General features: G+C 34.4%; 1 protein-coding gene across 2 annotated transcripts; it reads left to right on the forward strand.

Moving 5' to 3' along the window:
* On the forward strand, positions 1-27,997 carry LOC144440246 (uncharacterized). 2 transcript variants are annotated; one of them, XM_078129573.1, is made up of 7 exons: positions 1-233; positions 19,126-19,431; positions 20,715-21,026; positions 22,579-22,677; positions 23,290-23,320; positions 24,220-24,259; positions 25,169-27,997. In XM_078129573.1, exons 1-7 carry the CDS (start codon positions 161-163, stop codon positions 25,181-25,183), a joined length of 876 nt encoding a protein of 291 aa, XP_077985699.1. In that variant the 5' UTR covers positions 1-160; the 3' UTR covers positions 25,184-27,997. The 2 variants fall into 2 exon arrangements, with proteins under 2 accessions (XP_077985699.1, XP_077985698.1); XM_078129572.1 differs by lacking the exon at positions 1-233 and adding an exon at positions 4,666-4,808.
* Position 27,998: the final 1 nt, after the last annotated feature.

The following is a 27,998-nucleotide window of genomic DNA, read 5'->3' on the forward strand; positions in this document are numbered from 1 at the left end:
GCTACTGGAGTGACGCAGCACATTTATACTCTTTGTAAGCTTCCGTGCACACGGTAACGCCAACCCATTTCCGTCTATTACACCGTTTGTCTCAGTATTAAAGCGTGATTTCATTTTTGATCGAAGTACCCGTCGGAAACAAGAGTTGTCTCACATCAAAATGCGGCTTCAATGGTACACAGTTTCCTTTCTCGTGATTATGATGCAATCTGCTTCTGCACTTGCTAACGATGGTGAGTTTAAAGAAATTTAAAGAGCGTTAGTTACTAGTTAGTTAGCAACATTACTGCCCTGTTTAAAATAGACGTGTACAACTTTCTGTCGTCTGTATTGATTGTCATAATATTTGCAGCTTGTTGTTTCACATCTTATAAAACAACATGAAGTCAGAAGGGGTCAAGTTGACTATGTGCAGGTCATTCACTCCTATGTACCTGTCTTCGTGCCAATTTTTAATCAAGCTAGTAGTAAAAATATATACTTGTTAGTGTCACTAACTGTAGGTCTCATCTCATACTGCAGACATCACATGTTTCTGTATATTACTCATTGTGTAACCTCATCAATTTAATTAGAGTATTTGACTATTTGTATAAAGATATGGATATCCAATACACTTTATGCACATGCCATTTGTTGTCAATTGCCCACAATAATTCCATGTTGTTGTACATGGTAGCTCAAATACATTCCACACTTGAGTGAACACCCTTGTGTCTTTAGAAGTGTGAACAGACATTTATCCACATAATTGACTACCGCATGATGTTATGCCATGAGTTCTGAATTGATGTACCCTCAAAGGGTAGTCTTATAATCAATCGTGATGATCTAGAAGTTTCTGTCAGAGTGCTATCCTGTTTTTTTTGTCAAATAGACGTGCATACAAATGTAATGTCTCGTTTAGTACACCGAGTTTCAATTTCCTGATGGTAGTGTCTTTAGCAATTTAGGGGTGGAAACTACTATTGTGGTTCTGTTGTGTGTTGTATTATCTTTATGGTCTATGTTATGATCACATGACATTGCTCAGATAATAAAATCATATAAAATCATATTTATGTACAATTTGACATTTTCAAATACTAGGAATACAAAAATCAATAGGTATCATCTTACAGTATCAAACTCGAGAAATCCGGTTTTTTTGTTCAATTTCACTGGCAGTCAGTGGTTGTGTTGTGTATGTTTGGTAGATCACATGCCAGTGGTGATACTCTTGAATGGAGAGTGTTTGCATGCTATGACTTTTGACTTTTGACCTGTGGTATGTTTTTATTGTTTTTAATAAAACCATTCGTATAAATAGCATATGTTTAGGTTGACCTATAATGTATAGCATAGCGTCTTACAGTTAAAACACTTTATTCTCACAGAGGATAATTCAACCTAGTCTGGCTTTCTAGTCTAAGAATCATACGATATGATGTCGAGGTTGAAAAAAATCTTAGATGAAGCTCTGGGCTAAAATGAACTTTGTCAAGATAAAATAAGCACACTACATTGTCAGTAATTAGTACTTTTCATTAAAGATACCAGATTATTTTGGACGTGAAAAAACTACTCGGAAAGTTCTCACTGAATCATTCGTCCATTTCAATGTTATTTTGATTTGATTTGAGATTTATCTGAGATAAAAGCAATCCTAAATGTATATATACTTATATAAAGTATATCGTTATGCTATGCTAAATTTGTTTGGGTCTGTCAACATATCAAAGCTCTAAGTTTCTGTTAATTTTGCCACCAGAACCAGGGAAATACTGCCAAGGTCATGTCTCACTAATCGCCTATAGTTAAGCTACCATAAAACCACGACAGCATTGAGACTAAATTAAAAACAAGGAATGGGAATGTATCGACTCAGTTATTGTGGTTGGTAACTGTCATGTGCATGTCTTATTATTGTTAATGACACGTTTGCCCAATGTAAAGTTTGTAAATCCTACATTTGCATGGGCAAGATTCTGATTGTCAGGTGGTTGAAATTTGAACATAATGTGTCTGTTTCTAAGGCTATTGCTATGATAAAATAATCAACCATTTCCATTGCTATTTTACCTGAAAGGTTATCTGTACAATTCATTTCACTCTATTTTGATTTGTTAATATGTTATTTCAAAATGATTGGGTCTATGTCAGTTATATGCATGTAAACAATCACTGGTATTAATTTATCACCAAATTTAACATCGCTGAACAAGACTGATCTTTACACTATCATTAGATACACTTAACACAATGGCCTTGAAGCCAACTTCTTAATAACATCTTTCAATGTATTATTTAGTATGTGACCTTAGCCACATATACTATGGTAAAGAGAATATCCTGTTGCGTAATCCAGATGGCTAAATAATGGTCGATTTACAACTGGTCGATTTACACAATCAGGTTTTCTTTGGTAATTTATTGTTTCACATGAGATATAAAATACGTTCCAAACACATATGAATTCCCTCTAGCAACCATCCTCCCCACCCCTAACGTTTGACCTTCAGAGATTTGTTGATGGATATATTGTTTAGATTATTACTCAATATGTTTCTTGGTTTTTAATGTTTGAATTTCGTTATTGTCCATCACCACATTTCATAGGATTTAACACATTAGTTAAACTATTGTAATCGTGATTTTTCGAATATGAAATATGAACTTGTAGGCGTGATTTTTCGAATATGAAATATGAACATGAGACTCAATATGGACTCAGGATTTGAGAGAGAGAGAGAGAGAGAGAGAGAGAGAGAGAGAGAGAGAGAGAGAGAGAGAGAGAGAGAGAGAGAGAGAGAGAGAGAGAGAGAGAGAGAGAGAGAGAGAGAGAGAGAGAGAGAGAGAGAGAGAGAGAGCCGTCTGCAGGGTACATCTCTTTGTATCAGTATATGTAGACTTTGGCTGATACAGAAATTTACCACCATTTCTATGTAGATGTGGTTTGACAGATATAGCAGGTCAAATACAGTCCGCACTGTTTACTACTCCATTATGTGTCTTCTGAACTTTAACCAAACATTCAATCTAACACATTATGTAGTAGCTAAGCTTCACTATTTGGTCCTCTTGTCAGGAAATTGTAATGGAATTTAGATGTGAAAATATTTTCTGAAAGGCTTACTTGCAATCCTTCATTGTTATGATAGCAGGAGGTACTATATAAGAAACTACTTCTGCTTAACCAAGGATTACAACAGAATGCTCCATCATTGCAGCATAATACAAATGATGTGTAGTACCTAAAAGTGACGTTTCTCATTTAACATTTAATGTTGATTCTAATTGTATTGGTATACACACAGTAAGACATTAAATAAATGTCTATACCACTTCAGAATGAAAATGTATATATAGCTGTACTATTGTTGGCTTAGTCTATATGTTTCAATTAATATCTTTTAACTTGCGGCTCCTCTATGAATATCACTGCTCTTTTTAAAATATGTATGTGTTGATAATAATGGCATTCACTGTACATCTGGGATACTGTGATACTATCAAATACAAGTGAAAGATTGTTCCAATCTTCAGTTTGATTTGCTGATTATTTGTACACTAATACATTCAACTGTATTAATGTTTTATAAGTAAACATTTCCACACATAGCCAGTTTAAATCATCATTCTTTATTTTTTTTCGCCGACAACTTCGATTTGTTATGATATTTAATGTCCTAGAATAATTTCCATTGATAGAACATCAATGTCATTACAACCATTTGTGTTTGTTTATATATATATATATATATATATATATATATATATATATATATATATATATATATATATATAATGTTCTAATGATAAATGAAACGACTCACATTTAGATACTGTCAGTGACATTAATCAGATGAGAGGAAATATATACACATATACATATACATATACATATACATATACATATACAAGTCTGAGTATGGATGATTGTCTCGTAAATCTATTCTTTTTGAGACAGGTGGAATCAAAAGGGCAACTTTGGATTTATATACACAGAGTATATGCTTTATTGCTATGCTCAAAGTGAATGTTTTCCAAAGAATATAAGACAGTCAGTGATTGTCACGTTCCTAATTTGAATGAGTTACCAGGATGCCACTATTAGTATTTGCTACTTATTATTCACAACGTTTTGGTTATACGGGTCTGGCTACTCTAAACTTACGTTACTGGCGTAATATAAGACCATAGATCTTGGAGGGAACATTCCTATGATAAGACCAAGAATTCAGGCTCTGAGGCATTTCAGTTAGAATGACTTATCAAGAGAGCACTCCCTCAAATAGGTTAGTCTTTTACAGTAATGTGAAAACTTTAAAGTGCAATGGAAACAGTACAACATTGCTGCGATATCTTTGACTGTAAACAGTGTATACAAATGCAGACTATCTGTTTGTGTTCAGTCAGTAGTGTGATATATTCCTTCGAAGTTGCTTTGTGCAATTGCATGCACACCATAGCCATAAATCTCTGTCCTAAACTAGTACTGTCCACTTTACGGCAACACTACCTCACTAATTCCATGAAGACGAACATACTTTGATTTATGTGTGATCAGAGCTAGTTAATATTTTGTCGTTTTGGCAGAAAATGTGCTCTGGCTTATGGGAAGGTGCACACAAATTCACATATAGTTATACAGGAAGTGATTGATTGATTAGGTTACGGAGCATGCGCATATCATTAAATTCAGTCAAAGCAGCAAGTGTCACAGTGGTCATTCTCCATTCGATGATCAAACATGAACCAACACAAGCCAGGTCAAACTAGACTTTTCGTCATTGTGTTAGCTTTTACAATTGCTCAAGCGCATTCAGGTAAGATGTAGACTTGTTCTTTTGAAGGTAAAGAATGAGAAGTCTTCTGAGAACAAATATTCTTCTAAATCTATGTCAAAGTTTTATTTTGTGTATGTGTAGTAGGTGTCCCATGGACTAGTGTGGCAGTTATGTTTGAGACAATACCGTGTTGTGTAAAAAGAGATTTGATCGGAAAGATCTCCATATAATTTTGTTATATTATATTTAACTCTGGGTATGCTTTGGGAGAATGTTTGAGACTCCATTGAGAAAGGGCTGAGGGCGGAAGTGCGGATGGACAGACAAACAGACAGAGCCACATACAGCAACATAAACAGACATAAGGACAGACAGACAGACAGACAGACAGACAGACAGACAGACAGACAGACAGACAGACAGACAGACAGACAGACAGACAGACAGACAGACAGACAGACAGACAGACAGGAAAAGACAGACAGGCAGGTAGGTAGGTAGGCAGGCAGCCAGACCGACATACAAGAGACAGTCCATACATCTCACTAAATGTATGTCTCACACAATATACTGATGCCATGCCATGTTTCTGTACATTATTCATTATGTGACCTCAGGAACATATATATTTCTATAGAGAATTTGCCTATTTGCGTAAGACGGATATCCAACACACTTTATGCAAGTGGCATCTGTCGTAGCCAGTCGTTTACTATATATACACACAATACTTCTATGTTATTGGACACAGCAGGTTAAATACATTCCACACTTCTTACTATTATAGTACACTCTGCGTCTTCTGAAGTTTGAACAAACATTTATCCACAGCATTTACTAATTTAATTACAACATAGTGATGCTCTGAAAATGTGCACTAAAAAGGTAGTCTTATAAGCAAGAGGGGCGATATAGATGTTTTGACCAAAATACTATCTTATTGTCAAAATATCAGTGCATACTAATATATTTTCTTTTTTTACATTTATTTTGATTTTCTGATGGTACTACCTTCAGCAGTTTAGGGTGATGGAAATTAGTGTTGTTCTGTTATGTATTGTTATCTCTATGGGCTATGTAATGATTACATGACATCTCTCAAACACTATCATCATTTAGAAATAGAAATTTTCAAACACAAGGAATACAAAAGTAATAAACTATTTGACAGTATCAACAAGTCCAATCTAACCATTTGAGAAATAAACCATTTGCACTGAAAGCCAGTGCTTGTGTTGAATGGAAAGTGTTTGCATGCTATGACTTTTGACCTGTACCATGACCTATATTGTTGTAATTAAGCCATGTTGAAAATAACATATGTTGATGTTGACCATATCGTCGCACAGTTAAACACTTTATTCTCATAGAGTAAAGTAGCCTGAAGATTCATCATTGGCTTTCTAGCATACGAATCATATGATATGATCACAAGATCGGAAAACCTATAAGACGAATCTCTAAAGCTAAAATCAACTTTGCAAAGCTCAAATAAGCACCACGCATTCTGTGTTCAGTACTTTTCACTGAAGACATCAAATTTTTTCGGATGTGCAAAATTACTCGAAACATTCTCTTGAATACCATGCATCATTCATGAGTAGAACTTAAATTAATTATGCGTGTATGTTACCGTTCATGGTTTTTACTTAAATTTGATGTTATCACTTAACTTCGAGAGTGGTCTGGGATAGGGGTAAACCTAAATCTAGATACATGCAGTATATTATTCAACAATGTTTAAATTGTTTAATGGGTGTCATATATTAACCTTAAAAGGCTTCTCTCAATTATATTGTTGTAAACATTTTTAGGATTTTGTCACCAGGACCAGAATATGTCTCATTAACTATCTGTATACAACATTATGACAATATAGAGGCGAAGAATGTTTTGACAATTAAAAACAAGGAATGAAAATGTATAGATTTAGTCTAGCAGGGTATAGAATATGTCTATGTCATGTTGCCTAAATATAAGGTATTGTTATTGTTTGTGACACTTTTCCATATACATGTGAGGATTGTAAATTGAACATGAATTGCTTTAGCAAGATATTGGCTGACTGCTGATGTTAAATTGAACTTTGAAAATGATATGTCTGTCTTTATGATAAAATATTTAACGAATTCCTTTGTTATGTCAACATAACTAATGAAAGTGTGTGTATGTAATTCACTGCACTGTATTTTAATTGACTGTCATGATTTTATGTTATGTTTTCAAAAGTAATAGAGCAATGTTTAATAGTGATAAATATGCATATAAATAATCCCTGCTATACATAGAGCTTAACATCTTGACCTTTTCACTGTCACTTAATGTAGGGCCCACAAAATGTCTACGACAAAAACTTGTTCAATACACTTTAGGTGTATTGCTGTTTGTGATCTTAGTCGTTTTTGTATGGTAGTATTGTCCCATTTGTGTAATGTAGTAACTAAATTATGCTCAATTGACAACTGACATTTGTCGCTGTCAGTAGATCTGGTTTCCCTGCTTAGTCTATAAGTTCACATGGCAGATAAAATGCACTCCAAATGTGAATTGATTCTTCTTACCTTCCATAATATCAGACCTGTAGAATATTTGCTGATTATTTTTTAAAACAAAATGTGTTTCTTGTGCTTATTCATTGTCTGATTGTTGCCTTCCATGATATCTGACCCCTAGAAACTTTACTCACAGACAACTCATTAATAATATTTTTTAAACAAAATGTCTCTTGTGCTTAGTCCTTGTCAAATTATTTTAACTAACTTTAGCTCAATTTTAAAAACTATATAATATGATAGAAATAAGCAACATGTAGAATTAGACCATTTAAGCTATTCTATCCATATATCATAATATGCCAACATTAATCTAACATAATATGTTGTATCAATAAGACATCTTCGATTTCGTATAATTTAATTGTCACTCTAACACATATGTTACTACAGCCGATGTTGTACTTTAATTAAAACAATCCCATTAGAAAATGTCAGGTAAGGCTAAGCGACTAGAATCATTTTAAATGCATTTTTTGTTTGTGACGATAACCTTTGAGAGCAGAGGTTAACCACATCACTTGAGGGCGTATCATAGCGTAGTAAGCATGTAAATATGTGATTCATTTGTTACTTTGAACGTATCGTACACACACCCTTAAGTTAGACGCAAGCACTACTCTGCTGTCATATGAAACTCTACGATGTTTTACTTCACAAATATCGCTATTATACACATGGTCATATCATGTGCAACAATTCATGTGGATTCAGGTAAGACGTGTCAAATTTGGAAGCAATGAATAATTAATTACGACTCTGTTCTTTATAGCTTGATACAACATGTGTAGTTTAAGTGTGTACAATGTATGTTATTAGGTTTATGCTGTATTCAATGGCCTCTCACGGCAGGTCTGGTTGGATTCACATTGCAATATAGCATGTAGTGAAAAATGTAATTTGAACGAAAATATGACACCTTTCAGCTAGGATTTTGATTTTAAATCTCATTCTAGTTGTAATGGGGGAGTATTTTGAGACTACGAAGTTAGATACCGAGGGTTACAGATAGATTGGGACATTGACAAGCTATTTGAGATGTCATCAAAAATCGACTTTTAATGGTCGCGATGAACTGTCTTATCTGTTATATTGATTCTCATTCAAAAACAGTGTATTAACGAATCGGGTCGATCTCACATCATTGGATCGGATGATTAATAGAAATGTAATCTAAACGTTAGAGGATCGGCATAGAAACATGCATTGTGCATTGTAACACCATAAGTTAAACATTCTGTCGTAAAGACTTTGTGGAAACCATGATGCATACTAAATTACAAATTTAAACAAGGAAAATATAAAACTGATCACATACAATAGACGATATGCGAGGTTATGTTCACAAATTCGAAGGTCACATGATTGAAATAACGTTAACATGGGCGCCGCCATCTTTGTTGTTATGTTGATGCATGACGTCACACCGTTGTCCATATATGCTATTTTATTACACAGTAATGGAAGAGACACAAGCCATATTTTTTAGGGGAAAATATTCTCTTCCTGACAATTTCACCCGCACAATCAATTTTCCTACCATATAGTGGTGTCAGAAAAATCATAAAATTACGTATTTTGTGAATTTACGAATAACAAAATATTCGCTTGCCTCGCTACATTTTGAGTTCATGATGAAACCCGGGTGGATTTTTCTTTCACAAATCAAATGAACATTAGTACAAAATAAGAAAATAGATAACTCATCGATTGTTTAATTGGCTTACAACTAAATCTTTCAATAAGATAACTGTTAAGTGGGCAATTTAAATGGAAAAAACCTACCTACTTAAGCTCATTTCTGTTAACCGCCAAAATGTTAACATATGCATTTCTCCAAAAGAGGGACTGCCCCCTGTCGATTCCCATATAATTACCCATAATACACCATTGTTTGACATGGCAGGTCAGATACATTAAAAGACTTTAATATTTACTACATGTATTGAACTTTGACTGAATAGGTTCGCCCTAAAACGGCAGATGTCATTTTGATTTATTGTGTTGACCTTCATTTCAATGTCATTATGATTTAATTCGAGATTTATCTGAGATAAAAGCAATCCTAAATTTATATGTACTTATATAAAGTATATCATTATGCTATACAAAATTTGTTTGGGTCTGTCAATATATCAATGCTCTAAGTTTCTGTTACTTTCGCCACCAGGACCAATTTATTGTTTCACATGGCATATAAAATACGTTCCAAACACATGAGGCGCGGCTTTGTATATAATATGATTTCAAGAGCCGATAAACAAAAACATTACGTTGCATATATGATATATGGTTATAATAGCTTGATTAAAGGGTCTAATTTTACTCATAACATGTTTCTTATTTCTATCATACAGTACAGATCAAGCATAATGGGAGATTGTGCATGATCTGTGCTTGCATCTTCAAAGCATTATGCTGGAAAACTTCATGAACAATGCTCTTGGGGATTAGTGTCTGTAAACAGCATTCAATTTGCACCTTAGAGTGTGTCCACAGACCATCTCATTAACGGTGCATCAAGTTAACAATGCATTAGCATCTCATTATAAACATTGAATCTAGATAGTCACAAAGCATGTGCGCATAAAGTGCTGTTTATTCTGTATGAGAGATGCGAGCATTGTTCCATACAGATGCTTTGATGATGCAACAACAACAGTGCATCAATGCATAGTTAGCACCCCAATTGTGCAAGAATGATCATTTTGTGATGCGCGCACTCAGGTGATGATTTATGTGAGCTGCACTGTATTATATAGTCCTTGAAAGTCAGTTTTAAAACAACCTGATGAGGAGTAAGGACATGAAACATATTTGGTTTAAAAAATAATCAGTTTTCTGTGAGTAAAGATTCTGCAGATACGATGGAAGGTAAAGAGAATTAATTCATGTTTGGAATGTATTTTATCACTAATGTTAACTTATAGACTACCTTGTGTCAAGTGTCAGTTGTCAACTGAGCACAATTTAGTTACTACATTACACAAGTAGGGCAACACTACCATACAAAAAGACTAAGATCACAAACTCAGTTATACACACATGTATCGAACAAGTTGTTGTCATAGACATTCTGTGGGACCTACATTAAGTGATAGTGAAAAGGTCAAATTATGTCACTGAAAATTGTGAATGTTTGGTCAAGATGTTAAGATCTGTGAATAGCAGGGATTATTAACATGCATATTTATCATGCATCACTTAACTTTGCTCCAATTACTTTGGAAAACATAACACAAAATCACGACAGTCAATTAAAATACAGTGGAGTGAATTACATACAGAAGTTTTCAATCAGTTAAGGTAAAATAACAAAGGAAATCGTTAAATATTTAAGCATAGGGATAGCAAAAGAGACAGACATGTTATTTTCAAGGTTCAATTTACCATGTAGCAGTCAGCCAATATCTTCCCAAAGCAATTCATGTTAGATTTATAATTATTACATTTATATCGAAAAAGTGTCACAAACAATAATAAGACAACATGACAGTTAACAATCATAGTCTATACCCTACTAGACTAAGTCTATACATTTTCATTCCTTGTTTTTAATTGTAAAACATCCTTAGTCATGAAATTGTCGTGATTTTATAGCAGCTTAACTATAAAGATGGTCAATGAGACATATCCTGGTCCTGGTCCTGGTGGCAACATTCTACAAATGTTGACAAACAATATAACTAAGAGAAACCTTATAAGGTTCATATATGACACTCCTTGAATAATTTTAGCTTTATTGAATAATATACTGCATGTATCTAGATTTAGGTTTGCCTTTATCTCAGACCACTCTGGAAGTTAAGTGATAACATCACATTGAAATAGAGAAATGAGAGGTAATATACACCAATAAGTTATATTTTGTTCTACTAACAAATTATACAGTGGAATTCAAGAGAATTTTAAAATATTTTTGACATCCAAAATAATTCGATGTCTTCAAAAATCCGTGGTGCTTATTCGAGCTTAGCAAAGTAGATTCGTCTTTGGTTTTCCGATCTTGCGATCATATCATATCATTCATAGACTATGTAGATGAAAATATACTGAATTAAACCTTTTAATCAAGCTATTCTAACCATATATCTATATAAACCTATATTAATTTAAACACTTGCTCCTAAAAGTGTCTGATAAGGAATCCCGTGCCTGATATTCTTTTTGCTGAAATTGAATTTTTATTATAAATAAATTTATTATTTAATCAATATAGCTTTGCTTATTTAACGTTTGAAACAATATATTATGTTATTTGTTATTAATTCTTGAAAGTACATCAACCTAAATTCTGCATAGCTCACCTTTATATTTGTTTACAATGCTGCTGGAATTTGACGAGAGATATATCTGTACTTATATATTTTGATAGGTGTTGATGTGATTTACCTATTTTAAAGCCGATAAACTAAGAATTACTTTGAAATTAAACAAGATCAATTTGATACCGTATAGTTATAGGTTATTTAAGCAAGAATTTCTCGAATTAGTTAAGTTTGTAAGATAAACTATCGTTTAGGAAGAATACTAATTTATCTTGCCCTGTTTATCAAACACTCTGCGAAAAGTATTTATCAAAATAGTCTTTTCCTCAACCAAACCTCTGTAAATGTCATCAGCTCCCCCGTACAACTGACACTAGATTTTTCACAAACGTTTGTATTAGTGTGCATAAGTCATCCCGTACAAAGACAAATAACATGAAGATCTTATAATTGTATAGCGCTATATTCCTGTAAGCTTACTTATGTACATCTGTCTACATTTTATTTATTTATTTATTCAGGTAAACCAACGGGCATAAAGCCCATTTACAGGCACCTTTAAAAACAAATAAGGAAAAACAAGCACTAAAAAGATAAAACAAGGGGTAGCAATAACAGAAGTGACATGACATAAAAGGCAAACACAGAAATAAAAACAACAAAACAGGAAAAATTATTAAAAACACGCAGCCTGAAGCACACGCCGAAAGGCGGAAACAGGACTAAATAAATCTATGTTTGGATTTGCTTTAAAAACGTCATTACAAGTGGTTAAACATCTTAAAATTGGGGAATATTTTCTCAGATTTACTCTGGAGGCACTGATGCGAAAGATATGGTTATTACGTAACTGTCTGCTCTGTACATTAAAACAAACCTTGTACAAAATGGATGGACAATTATAGCGTGAATTGACCAGTTTGTAAACAAAAATAGCATCTAAAAACTTTCGCCTCCTCACCAGTGGGGGAAGCTTAAACCTAGCACATAGTGAATCGTAATCTATTGAAGTATATTGCACATTTCATCTAAAACATAAAAATTTAATAAATTTCTGCTGTACACGTTCGATTTTATCAATTTGAGTTACTTGCCATGGTGACCAAATTACACTGCAGTACTCAAGATGGCTTCTAACATGGGTCACATATAAAGATCTTAATGTAGAAATGTTGGAAAAATTGGCACATGTACGTTTGATAAAACCCATCATTCTAAAAGCTTTCCTGACAATACTATCAATATGGGTGTTAACAGACATCTGTGAAGAAAGTAGAATACCAAGATCTTTGATACTATGAACACGAACAAGGGGACTATCAGCAATACTGTAATTGTATGTAATCAGTTTCTTTTTGTTACTAAATGTGATTACATTACACCTCCCCACATTGAGCTTCAATTTCCATGTATTACACCATTTGTAGACATTATTAATGTCTGTTTGAAGAGAAATACAATCATCTTGTGTTCTAACTATGCGATATATTTTGGCATCGTCAGCATACATTGAGCACAATGATGACCCATGACTGTTGACAATGTCTGGCATATCATTGACGAACAGAATAAACAAAAGTGGCCCAATCAGGGAGCCTTGAGGCACACCTGAAGTGACGTCACAAGGTGATGACATGTGACCATTTATAACTACACGTTGTGTTCTATTTTGGAGGTAAGATGAAAGCCAGGACATAACATTGCCAGAGAAACCATATGCGCTCAGTTTGTGTGACAGTAAAGTATGTGATACAGTGTCAAAAGCTTTACTAAAGTCTGTATAAATGCTGTCTACCTGTAATTTGTTATCAATAGCATCTGTAATAAAGTCAATATAATTTACTAAATTGGTTTGAGTGGATCTACCTTTCATAAAACCATGTTGGGATTCTGAAATATGTTCCCGAATATGGGGGAAAAGGTGGGCATACACTAATCTCTCAAAAACTTTAGATACTAATGGTAGGAGAGATATTGGACGGTAGTTAACTACCTTTGACTTGTCACCGGATTTAAAAACTGGCGTGACATTTGCGACTTTAAATGCTGTGGGAAAGACACCCAAATTTAAAGACCTGTTGAAAAGTATGCATAATGGAGTGGCAAGTTCATGAGAACATGCCTTGAGAATGATACCAGATAGAAGGTCAGGTCCTACTGCTTTGTTAACATCAATACTATTTAGCTCATGTAAAACATCCTTATAGCATAATGAAATATTTGAAAGCTGGTCTGTAATCCTGTCGTGAAAAGGTGGAAGTTCATTCACAAAGTTTTCATCGTCTGATATAAATACAGATTGAAAAAATGTATTAAATGCATTGGCAGTGGCATCAGGAGTATCAGCTAGTGTGTCATGCAGATACACACTGCTAGGGATAGAACTATTTTACCCTTTGTACGAACGAAACTCCAGAAGCGTTTGGAATTATCTTTGATTTCAGATTCAATACGAGCCATATAGTCAGAGTACTTGGCACGTTTGGCTCTAGAAAAATCGGCCCTCAAGAGGGAAAATGTATCTTTGTCTTCGGTACTGCGTGATTTTTTGAACTGCCGCCACGCATGTTCTTTATCCCGAAGTAAACAGATGAGGTCATTATCAAACCAAGGAGGGTATTTTCGCCTACAAATATTAACTTTTGGCACACTTTCATTGATTGCGGGGAATAGAATTTGGCACAGTAAGGGAGGTTGGGCCGATGATGAAACCTGGGGGGGGGGACAGTGGTTGAAACTCATTTAATCTATTAAACCGAAGCTAGCGTATAGATTGTTCATACTGTCTGTCTCTCAAGTCTTTTGTCAAACTTTGATATTAACATATACGTAAAGGTGATGCTGATTGAGTAGTGTCGAGTGCAGAGGTCACATATAATGTGATTGTTAACTGTCATATTGTCTCATTATTGTTAATGTCACCTTTGCCTAAATGTAAAGTTTGTAAATTCTACATTTGCATGGGCAAGATTTAGACTGTTAGGTGGTTGAAAGTTGAACATAATATGTCCGTTTCTAAGGCTATCCCAATGATAAAATAATCAACCATTTCCATTGCTATTTTACCTTAACTGAAAGGTTACCTGTAAAATTCACTTCACTCTATTATGATTTGTTAATATATTATTTAAAAATACATTGGGTCTGTGGCAATGATATGCATGTAAACAATCACTGGTACTAATTTATCACCAAATTTAACATCGTTGAACAAGACTACAAGACTACAAGCTGATCTTTGCACTGTCATTAGATACAGGTCACCCTTAACGCAATGGTCTTGATGCCAACTTGTTACTAGCATCTGTTAATGTATTATTCAGTATATGTGATCTTAGCCACATATACTATGGTAAAGAGTATATCCTGTCGTGTCATCCAGTTGGCTAAATAATGGTCGAGTTACAACTGACATTTGTCACAATCGGGTTTTCTTTGGTAATTTATTGTTTCACATGGCATATGAAATACGTTCCAGACACATGAGGCGCGGCTTTGTATATAATATGATTTCAAGAGCCGATAAACAAAAACATTACGTTGCATATATGATATATGGTTAGAATAGCTTGATTAAAGGGTCTAATTCTACTCATAACATGTTGCTTATTTCTATCATATTATATATTCCTTGAAAGTCAGTTTTAAAACAATCTGACTAGAATTAAGGACGTGAAACATATTTGGTTTAAAAAATAATCAGTTGTCTGTGAGTAAAGATTCTGCAGATACGAAGGAAAGTAAGAGAATTAATTCATGTTTGGAATGTATTTTATCACTAATGTTAACTTATAGACTACCTTGTGTCAAGTGTCAGTTGTCAACTGAGCATAATTTAGTTACTACATTACACAAGTAGGGCAACACTACCATACAAAAAGACTAAGATCACAAACTCAGTTATTCACACATGTATCGAACAAGTTGTTGTCATAGACATTCTGTGGGACCTATATTAAGTGGTAGTGAAAAGGTCAAATTGTGTCACTGAAAATTGTGAATGTTTGATCAAGGTGTTAAGATCTGTGAATAGCAGGGATTATTAACATGCATATTTATCATCATTTGATTTTGATCCAATTACTTTGGAAAACATAACACAAAATCATGTCAGTCAATTAAAATACACTGGAGTGAATTACATACAGATGTTTTCAATCAGTTAAGGTAAAATAACAAGGAAATCGTTAAATATTTTGAAACTTAAATAATCTATTAAACCGAAGCTAACGTATAGGTTGTTCATACTGTCTGTCTCTCAAGTCTTTTGTCAAACTTTGATATTAACATATACGTAAGGGTGATGCTGATTGAGTAGTGTCGAGTGCAGAGGTCACAGCCCCATAGACCCTCTCAAGGACACACTGCGAGAACGTAACGCAGAGTAAGCACGTGATTCAGTTACTATTCTGAACGTACACACGGCTTGTGGGACATCCACTCCACTCAACGAATTCAACGATGTGTCACATCAGAAGTATCGCTATTATACTCTTAATAACATTATATACAGCAATTCATGTGGATTCATCAGGTAAAACATGTATCTATTTTGATAGCATTGAATAATTACGACTGTATTCTTTATAGCTTTATACCAAAAATGTATTTTTTACGTGTGTACAGTGTAAGCTTATATATGCTGTTTTCAATGGCCTGTTACGGCAGGTCTGTTTGGATTCACGACACAACATTCCATGTGGTAAAAACGAAATTTGGAAGAAAAATATTACACCTTCAGCTATGAGTGCAACATAATTCTCACTCTAGGTATAATGTAGGAGTATTTTTGGACTACAAAGGTAAATCCAGAGGATTACAATTGGGACTATGACAATCAATTTACGTTAATCGAGAATCAAAGTTTAATGGTCGTGATGAACTATCTTATTTGTAATAACTGATTCCCTTTTAAAAACAGCGTATTAACGAATTGCGTCGATGTCACATCATGGGATCGGAGAATTAAAACAAATATAATCTACGAGTTGGTATTTCAACATAGAAACATGCATTGTTGCACAATGAATTAAAAGTGCTGTCGTAAAGAATTTGTGGAAATCATGATGCGTACTAAATTACACGTTTAACCAAGAAAAAATATAAAGCCGATCACATAAAATAGCCGATATCGAAGGTTATATTTACAAAATCAAATGTCACATGATTGAAATACTCATGAAATGGACGCCGCCATCTTTGTTATGATGTTGGTGCATGACGTCACACTATTCCACATATGCTAGTTTAATCACACAGCATTCGAATTGGAAGATATGTATGCCATATTTTTGAGTAGATAATATTTCTTTCCAGGCAATTTCGCTTGCATATTCTAGCATATGATGGTGTTAAGAAAAAATAAAAATACGAAGTTTGTGAATTTAAGAATGACAAAATATTTGCTAGTCTCGCTTCATTTTGAGTTCATGATGAACCCTGATGGCAATTATTGTCGGAAACCAAATGAGCTGATTCTTACAAAATAAGAAAATAGATAACTCATCTATTGTTTAATTGCCTTACAACTACATCTTTGAATAATAGAACTGTTAAGTGAGCAATTTAAATTAAAAAAAGACCTACCTCTTAAAGTCATTTCTGTTATCCGCCAAAATGTTAATGTATGTATGTTCACCAGACGAGGGACTTCCCCTGTTTATTCCTATATAATTACCCATAGTACACTATGGTCTGACATGGCAGGTCAGATATATTAAAAGACTTCAGTGTTTACTGGACTGAACTCTGACCGAATAGGTTCTATCTAAAAGGAGGGTGTTATTATGTTAAATGTAGTGTTGACCTAAATACGTTTGACTGGTCTCTTTTATTTTCATTCACATCAAGTTTGCTTTATTGTTCTATGGTTTTGTGCTACTTGGGCATTCAAAATTCCGTAAAAACTATTGGATATATCACTTTAGATAAGCAATTTCTAAAAGAGAGCACAATTGAATGTTCATAATACTGGTCTGGGATCCTGTGATCATCATTCACACATACAAAGTTAACATTTATACAATCCAGTGTCAACAAATAACACCAACAACGTTTACCTATTCTGCTAGCTAGCTCTGAAATTAACCAAATAACAAAGTTCACCATTTTCACTATATATTTACTGTAATTCTGGAGAATAGAAAATCAAACGATATTTAGATGGAAGGAGACTGCTAAAAAGTAAACACACATTTCAAATATTCTTTTGATGTGTCTTATTACTATAAATGCATCAATGGAAAATGGTTGTACACCAGTTGTCAATTGTCGTTTATTTTTCTTTACATTGTGGGTAAATTTCTCACTTAAATATAATTAGTTTTTATACACTAAATGCTAGCAACCTAAATGTACATACATACATACATACATACATACATACATACATACAGACAGACAGACAGACAGACAGACAGACAGACAGACATACATACATACATACATACATACATACATACATACATACATACATACATACATAGAAATGCATAAGGAACTAATAAACTAGTCCGTATATATAGCTGTTAAATCCGACGTTTCGAATAAATATTCTTTTTCAAAGGAAAAAATCGGCGAGACACAGAAATGACATGTCAAAACCCGAACATTTTAAATATCAATACATACATACATACAGACAGACATACATACATACATACATACATACATACATACATACATACATACATACATACATACATACGATTGCCATTGACTTCATCCCAATTTCAACTCGTCCCATTTCAACTCGCCCCACGCTTAACTCGTCTCATTTTCAACTCGCCCCAACAACACTAGTAAACGTTTATAAATCTAAACGATACATGGACTCGAAGTACGGGGACCGAAACAATTACATGATTTTACCTACGTGGCGTAGTTGAGGAGTAGCAAACGTAAAATTTCGTAGCTAGAAAGTGGTGTGAGTTTAGGCTAAGTGTATGCTAGATCTAGAACTTATACTAGCACAACAACTTTCCTCGGTCGTGGAATATCACTTTTCACATTAGGACTTAATGTTTAGAACCCAAATAAGAAATAATAATGATAATAACCAGGGAGAATATTAGTGACTGACACGTTTACGACTTCCGTGCGTACAGGGTTTGGAGACGTGTCTCCTCTCTCTAGTTAACGCAACTAAGTATTGTAGTATTATGTGTTTACAGCGCAAGTGGTACTTCATTAGTGGAATACGAGATACCACAGACCCCCCAAACTGAGTACTACTAGCTTTGATTTCATATATGCACAGGTCAATTATTTTGTAAAGAGTTGGGGCGAGTTGAAAATGGGGCAAGTTGAAATTGGGGCATACATACATACATACATACATACATACATACATATATGCATGCATACATATATATATATATATATACAGTCATACTGAGCAAAATAACATACTCCTTAGAAAATTCTTGAAATAAGAATAAAAATTAATATATATATATATATATATATATATATATATATATATATATATATATATATACAGCGTTTAATAAATATATTTCTTTTTGTATATTTCAGTTATATGGAAAGAAGAACCTCAAAATACAACATCAGTGAAGGGTTGCAATATCACCTTGAGATGTAGTTTTGACGGAATCATTGAAGGCGGTCCACTACCTCGATGGTTTCAAGGTATTTCAGGAGTGTCTTATGGTGTTACTGTAGCTACAGCAAAGCAAGGTCTTTGCCATGTCGTTGGCAATCATACCATTGGAGAGTACAACCTACTTATTACGAATGTCAGTGCGGAGAGTGCAGGTGAATGGAAATGCAGTCACGTCCTTGCATCACCACAGACAAAGTCTGCATATCTGGATGTAATAGGTTAGTGTATATAATGAACTTGAGATTGGAAACTATTCGTATTAACAAAAATCACATTTTTATCGACCCAAATCACACACCTTCGGTGCAACGTAACCCTTCTGATGGGACCATTTTCCCAACGAGAAAACCAAAAATGCTATTCTACCAAATATGAAGTCAATCGGTCCAGTGGTTTTTACTTCAAGTTGTTGACAGACAGACAGACAGACACACATATAGCCGTACAATAGATCAATTATAAAGTATCTGTTTTTTGTCAGCCGAAGTCAGATCTATGACCCCAGTTCACTTATGTTGAGGGAGCCGTCATTATTTACGACGGGGGGGGGGGAATTGGCTCGGAGGAATTGCTTCGAAAATGCACAACATTTTAGTGACCCACTACACCTGGCCTGAAATGTTTTCGTACCACCCTCCTCCTTGACACAAAAGTTTTTCATAACCCCGCCCTCACCATTTTACCATCATTGTAACTCTAACTGTTAATGTACGTATGTACACATACATACATACATACATACATACATACATACAATATCAAACTTTTTATTTTGAATTTGAATTTCCTTATAACGTTATGGATGTAGCATATTTCAAGAGGAAGAGGTAACAATGAATGCAGCTTATTCCCAAAGCAGTACCATAGATAAAATTTTAAATTAGGTTGTATTAGTTGAATAAAAGTTTGAGGGAGCTAAGTGGGGATGGGCAGATTTTTGAATTTCAAGGACTAAAAGAATGCTATTTTAACATGTAAAATTTTGAGTAGCCCCCCCCCCCCCTTCACTCCCCAATTTTTGGGTTCCCCCCCCCCTTCACTCCCCAGTTCTTGAGTGACCCCCTTAATTCCTTCGACCCCCCCCCCCCCAGGTCGTAAATAATGATGGCTCTCTAAAAATGACTTTCCGTTTTGAGTTATTTCATACTGGAATGTGTTGTATTCCTTAGTGTTAAATTAATAGTTGACATCTATGTATTTCAAGATAGTGTGACAGAAATGATGTATAAATGAAACAACAAAATGCTAAAATATCGCCCTAGTACAAGCGAATATGACAGGTCCTTCAGTGTCATCTTTATTCACGAGCATGAACAACCATGATCATTGATCCCATTCCAATTATATTTGTGCAACCCCCTCCCCCTTGAAGGAATTTATCTTCCTGAACTCGTGCGACATTCTGAGCAAGGTAAGGTGAACTGTCATATCGTCAAATAGGGTTTTAATATGCACTTATGGATGGATTATAAAGTATCTGTTTTCTGTCTGCCTGCGCTAGATTCAGTGGAGTGGAACGAAGTACCTCACAATACAACTGTACATGAGGGGGAGAACGTCATTTTGAAGTGCCGACTTGATGGAATCGGTAAAGACAGTGAACTACCTCAATGGTCTCTCAGTGATTTAAAAGTCTCTGAAGGTGCTAATGTATTTAGAGCAATGAGAGGGCGTTACCGTATCGTTGGCAATCGCTCCAAAGGAGAGTACAATCTGCTGATTCCTAACGTCACTAAGGAGAGCCAGGGTATATGGAAGTGTAGCCACATCCTTGCAAAACCTCAAACACAGGATGCATATCTGGAAGTAATAGGTGAGTTTTGTTGCTTAAATGACAGATAAACGGAAAAGTAAATTGTTATATCACTATTATTGCACTTTAGTTATATTTATTTTAAATTTTTTGTAAAGTTTTACTAGCCCCGAGAGGGTTTTCTAGGTTCGTTCTAGTAGAATTGAACTGAGGATCAATAGTGTTATAGACATGGTAAAACCGCTGTCTGTCTCTATGTGGGTATGTGTATGTGTGTCGAACAGCACAGGGCCGATTGCCTTGATATTTGGTGGGGATATTACTATGTATGTGTGTCTAGTTGAGAAATTGTTCGAAGCAAAGTGATTTTAAAACATTCTGGGCTGATAGAGCTAAAATGTGATGAGAATGTTCTTAAAGACATGTACACGACAAAATATTCTTAACATGATGATCCCGAGGTCTAAAAATGTGGGGGTGTTTTGTTAAAAGAATTTAATTCCAAAACTAGTAGGAAGATTTGGCTGATGTTTAATGGGAATACATCTAGGGACGTGTACATGAAGAACTGTTCACAGCATGATGATTCGATCAGATTAGGTCTCAAAATGTAATTTTTTTGTCAACAATGTGACAGTAATTTGTAGGGATGTTTTTGAAGATCTTATTCTGCAGATTTTGTTAAAATATATAGACATAAACGGCCCTAGCAACAATGACCATGTATTTGGCAACAGCTAAATGACAGTGTATTTTGTAACATTGTTTGGTCGCTAAGTGAATAAACATTCAAAAGATATTATGCAAATATGACTAGCTGCAAGACTACGCCCATAGCAACTGTCAAATGCTGACGTACATGATTATTTATATTGCAAGGATAAAGCAGGGATGGATAAGAAAGTGTGTGAATATTAAAACAGGCATTCAAATATGCCTAGCAAGAAGACCAAGCCCCTAGGCATTAGCGAGAAGCTGTTGTGCATTCAAATGATAAAAAACGGATGGTTAGACATCTGGAAAATCATAAGTAATGATCGCAGGTTTGCCTGGCAGTGAAACCACGCCCATGGCGGCAACAACCAAGTGGTTATGCATATTGCAAAGATAACAGGGTTGGTTAGGAGTGTGGATAAATAAAAAAAAAATGGAATACATGTATACCTAGCAATGAGCCCACACTTGTAGCAACAAGTAAATTGTGGTTGATACTACAAAGACAACAACAGGGGTAGTAAGATAGATAATGTTTTTTTCCTTCAAAATATAACTTTCACTCAACAACTGAGAAGCTGTACATAGCAGCAGTAAAATAATGGTGCACATTGCTTGATAAACAACAAGGATGAATTTGCATGTGAATAAACATTTTAAAAAATCAGAATATTTCCTGATGTGCTACAACACCATTGGTGCTATTTTTATAAACCAGAGCGGTTTTATCTAGATTAATGGTTGTGTTCAAAGAAGGAAATCATATTTTCTAGTAACATTGTTATGAAACAATGTACACCTTTCTATGAATCTATTTTATAGGCTGTACTTTATAATTTAAAATGATAATTGAAATTATAACTTGAATTGTTTTATTATGTGATTTTCTTTTTCATAGAATCCAGACCTTTGATCAGTTCAGGTGATGATGGCTTAGTTGCTGCTATTGTTGTTCCTGTTGTTGTTGGTGGTGCTGTTTGTGCTGTGATAGCAATTTGTAAGTATGATAGATAACGATGTTAGAAGAAGACATGAGTGTAGGAGCGCTGTTCATATGTATATGAAAACATAAAACTCCACAAAACTGTGATTCGTAGTAAAGATACCATCATGGTAGCTTGGTTAAGATATTCTAAAATTAAATCTTCTAGGATTGTTAGCACAGTTGATTGCCTAGTAGGGACTTTCCCAACATTAGTGTATATGTTTACTAATTATGTCATGTACTCATTTACATATAATGCCAAAGTATTATGTTAGATTTCTGTTAATAACAAGAGAAAGTGATGGATAAGTATGTGCTATACATGTATTTGATGAAATTAATACGTTCCATGTATCTTTCAATATGCAGCATTAACCCCTTCTCTGTATAAAATGGGATGTACCCTTTTAATAGCACTATCAAGCATAGGGTTAGTAGTTACTATGATACAAACACGCTCTTGTTATTCAACAGCTATAGAAATAGCCAGTACTGAATGCAGTGCTTAAAGATGTGATTTGTATTCTATCAATTTATTTGCTGCATAAAATTAACTCCTTTGTTATCTTTGAAAGATTTCCGTTGATTTGTTGTACTTAATTATTTACTTCATTAAATCTATAGGTGTAATTGTAGCCCGCAGAAAAAGGAATAAGTAAGTACTTCAATAATACATACATAAGAGAAAGTATATTGATGAAACTGTCTATCTGTCAGCTGTCTATCTGTCAGCTGTCTGTCTGTCTGTCTGTCTGTCTGTCTGTCTGTCTGTCTGTCTGTCTGTCCGTCCGTCCGTCCGTCCGTCCGTCCGTCCGTCCGTCCGTCCGTCTGTCCGTCCGTCCGTCCGTCCGTCCGTCCGCCGTCCGTCCGTCCGTCCGTCCGTCCGTCTGTCTGTCTGTCTGTCTGTCTGTCTGTCTGGCTTCTGACTGTTTCTGTAGCTGCATGTATGTATGTATGTATGTATGTATGTATGTATGTATGTATGTATGTATGTATGTATGTATGTATGTATGTATGTATGTATGCATGCATGCATGCATGCATGCATGCATGTATGTATGTATGTGTATGTATGTATGTATATATGTATGTATGTATGTATGTATGTATGCGTACTTAATATAAGAAATTAGGAGATATTAAGCCATAACTCATAATTTCATACTTCTGTGTTATATCTTCTAATTACTCATGTGAAGTATATTCTGCTCTGCTATTAATATTGTATTGAGCATGGAGAGACACCTTATTACATACATCATTTCACTGAATCAATACGTTGCCTAATACGTTGGCAGGCCCATTAAAAAGAAAACAATTACAAATAAAAAGACACAGAGGTCAAACATTACAATAGAAGATAGCCATATAGAAGGGTGGTGTTCAGCATGAAGTATCTGTCATGTGCTTGCACAGGATAGGTGACAGGTTTCTGTTACAGATATTGGCCATTGGAATGTCAGTACGTACATTGTTGCTCGAACCAAGAAAGAGAAGTGCATTATTTATAAAATGTCTCCTTATTCTCTTCTTTCACTCTATTTGTCTTTACAGTGTCAATTTTCCCTGCCGACGGTACAAAGAAGTTCAAAAGGTAGGCAATATGTACATTGTGCGATCTAAAAGCCTGCCAAGTATACAATAACTATCATTCATGTGACTATGACTAGTCATAGATAGTCATTGTATTATCCAGTGGTAGTTAATATGAATGTACGTGAGGCATAGGTAGTGAAAAAAATATTGAATACTACTCCAGTTTTCACTGCAAGTATCTCACTTCCATTATTTTAGGAGTAATTGTCAATGTCTCATTGGAGAATAATTTCCACATCGTTTCAATGTAACCTGCGTCATTATAATGTTTCTAAAATGAACCCATCTGTGAGCCAGAAATTGTCATCTATTCAATATGTAGTTCGATATGCTAAATATGCTAGAGAGTCGGACCAGGCATCTGAGACACTTGTTTAGGTGGATGGTAGTGGTGTCAGAGTGTGTTTGTGTGTGTGGAGGGGGGGGGGAGGCATAACTATCTCACAAGGAAGCACACACAATACTACCTAGGACTCCCTGGGTTAGACAATGGAAATGGACAAATTTTCATTTGGAAACTTTGATATCACAACAATTGACCAAAACTTTGAATGTTGTACAAAGTGCATTTTCTTCCTGTTTATGTTTGACCTGTATTGTGATCACAACAATGTTTGTTTATATCTAGGCACTGTTTCATAACCATTCAAAGGATCCACAGCTCTTTAGGATTCTTCAGGATTCTTCCTATCTATTGCAAAACTTATAAATGAATAATATTATCACTTTATTAACAACAAAATATGTTTGACTTAAATATTTACCTCACAACATATAACAGAGGGGTCTAACTGTACACAACAACTGTTACCATTAATGTTGCAATGTTATATTATCCAGGCCAGCTAATTGTTGTGGTTTGTAATGATTACATTATTGTGTGCATCTTTCTTTATTTTGTATTTAGGACATAGTAATATAATACCAAACTAATCAGAATGACAAGATTAAACGAAGATAAGTATGGTGTGAAGACTACACAGATATACCCACTCATCTGTGACCAAAGACCTGTAGCATCATTATCTGTAGTTCGATGAATAACTAGTGACTTCATGGCTAAGATAAAAAAAAACAGGGCATGTCTTCTGTCTTTGAAACAGTAGAATTATTTTACAGTACTTCTTGTGTTGGCAAAATCTCAGACAGGGTATGCATGGTATTTGAACGTAGACAGTACATGATGTGAGGCTGATGACTTTATTACATTGTTAGCAAGTCACTGAATATGAGCTCCGGTATAAAAGCCATTATTGTATTTAACATAAGGGAATGATTATCAGCCTCTCATTGTGCTTGGGAAGAGTGTTAAGTTTACAATGCAGTCATTTCCTATAGTATGCTTATGCACTTTATAGATATACTGGCAAAGAGGAAACATATCTAATGCAGTTTCTTGGTAATATATCTGTATAATATTTATGTTAATATATCATGACCATACATTGAAGTTAGTGTTTCACTGTCGTCATACACATATTTAAAATATAGGTTAGACTGATAATTTGTTTGAAAATATTTTTTTCTTCATATTTACTTACAGTTATGTATGAAATAAGATTTAAGTGAATATTTTTATTATATATCAGAATATACTTCTGAAACCTTACAAGGTAAGATCTAAGAGTACTTACAAAGCAGGTGAAGCTGATATATTGCCCATTCGGTATTGTATGTAAACAAGGTAGCATTTTGTCAAAATTACAATTTTACAAACCAAATGACAAACATATTTACAAACATCAACATACGTCCCTTCTCATTCAAACATTCACTTGACCTGTAATGAAATAATACCTTCCCAATGTGGCTTTTTCTTCCTTCAGCTTAGGATGATATCTGTACTTCTCATATACAGGGAAGATAACTATGATATCGTCAGACATACACACCTCTATTTGGTCAGTAACAGATAAAAGTAGACTTTGTATATTCTTGTGTTACTCAAATTCAAAATGTGACCTCACTAATAGTGTTCAATGCCATCAATATGTTGGCATTTATATCCATTTTTAGATACTATTTAACGGTTTGGAACATTGTATACATACAACCGTATGTATACAATGTTGTAACAAACATGGAAATTCTCAGACACTATACGATCATGACATAGATGAATATAACGTACAGTTGACAATTTTAATGTGTGTCATAACCATTTACATAAGGTTTTCGAACTCATGGCTGTAGTTGTATATATTTATTCTAAACTCTCAAAGAAATTTGAAAAGGTTTTAAACACACACTAATTTTCAACTAGTGTAGTGTTATTGACTATAAGTCCTTACTTGTGTTGTATGTAGCATTTTAGGTGACTACTTTGTGATCAAATCTCAGTACAGTACAAAGTAACAGGACCAATTACCAAGTGCCTTTGATTATACAATTGATTAATTGTGCTAATTACAAATGTGGTGCTATCGTTATCACAAACTTGAATCTCACAGTAAGTTTTTCATCTCAACATGTTGTACTGACATTTAACAAAAACTTTCATGAGCTTGGTAGATCAAATGACGTACACAGGTTATAACACACAAGCTTTTCTTTAGCAATGAGCTTTCAATACGTCTTGATTAACGATCCTCATTAGAATAATAAGTTCCATAGTTAGAGCTGACTACTAGATCAGGAAGTGTATCAACAGACGCTGCAATCCCAGTATGAACAGAGGAGGGGACATTTGACTACCTAACGTGTAATCGGCTGATCATACTGCCACCTATATCTAGTGGTCAGTCGAAATTTGTCATTCTGATGAGGATTGTCGACAAAGACATGGAAAGCTCAATGCTAAAAATCTTTGAACTGTTTGTGTATTATAATCTTGTAAATTAACAAACATATTGCAATAACAATTACTGTAAATTTACAGAGACTTGTCTTGGTGTAGTCTGTAAGTTACGCCGTGACGGGGCGCCCTCACACATCGGTTAACCCCATGAGAAGGCCGGTGAGGGCGGAGCGACACGACGTATCTTACAGTCTAGTTTTGGTGTTGCTAAGCTCTCTACAGCATAACTACACATGATGTAGAGATGGCGTGTAGAGATTCTTGAGATAGTAACTACAAAACAAATATCGGGGCTAGTACAGTTCTCAAGGAGTCTCACTGAATATATTTACTTATGCAGTACTACCGAAATTTTCAGGAATCATTTGTAAAGCAATATATTACTACATACCTGAGTTGGATATAACATTACATAAATGTAGATAGTTCATGTATTTAAAAAAAGTTATATCAACAAAACAATGCATCTTTGTAGTCAACATTTCTCAGAGTCTTTGATACATGTAAGTATCATCTCACCAAAACAGATGGTGGCATTCAAAGGTATTGTTTGCCATGTACAATGTATATGTATATTTTGATATATTTGTTTTCGTTACTCAGAATTTAACCACAATGCCACATATATTCGGCATATTTTTCAGCAGAAAACTCAAACAATTGGTTCACTGATATTTTAGTATAAAGGAACTAAATAATACATGTCACATTAGATAAAAGTCAGAAAAACAATATTTCTTTACAGGACATATTACGTGTATACATATGTAGGCATTTGTACTTGAAAAATAAATCATGACATGCAATACTACTGAAATATGCTATAATAACAAAAATTAGGGCATTTATTCAGATTGGAAAATTAGTTCAAAAGTGCTTTTTGGGGCAATTATGTCATTTTCATTTGTATGTTTATAAGTTAAGAGAGAGAGAGAGCGAG

The sequence above is a fragment of the Glandiceps talaboti genome, chromosome 9, assembly GCF_964340395.1.
Source record: "Glandiceps talaboti chromosome 9, keGlaTala1.1, whole genome shotgun sequence".
Taxonomy (NCBI): Eukaryota; Metazoa; Hemichordata; class Enteropneusta; family Spengelidae; genus Glandiceps; species Glandiceps talaboti.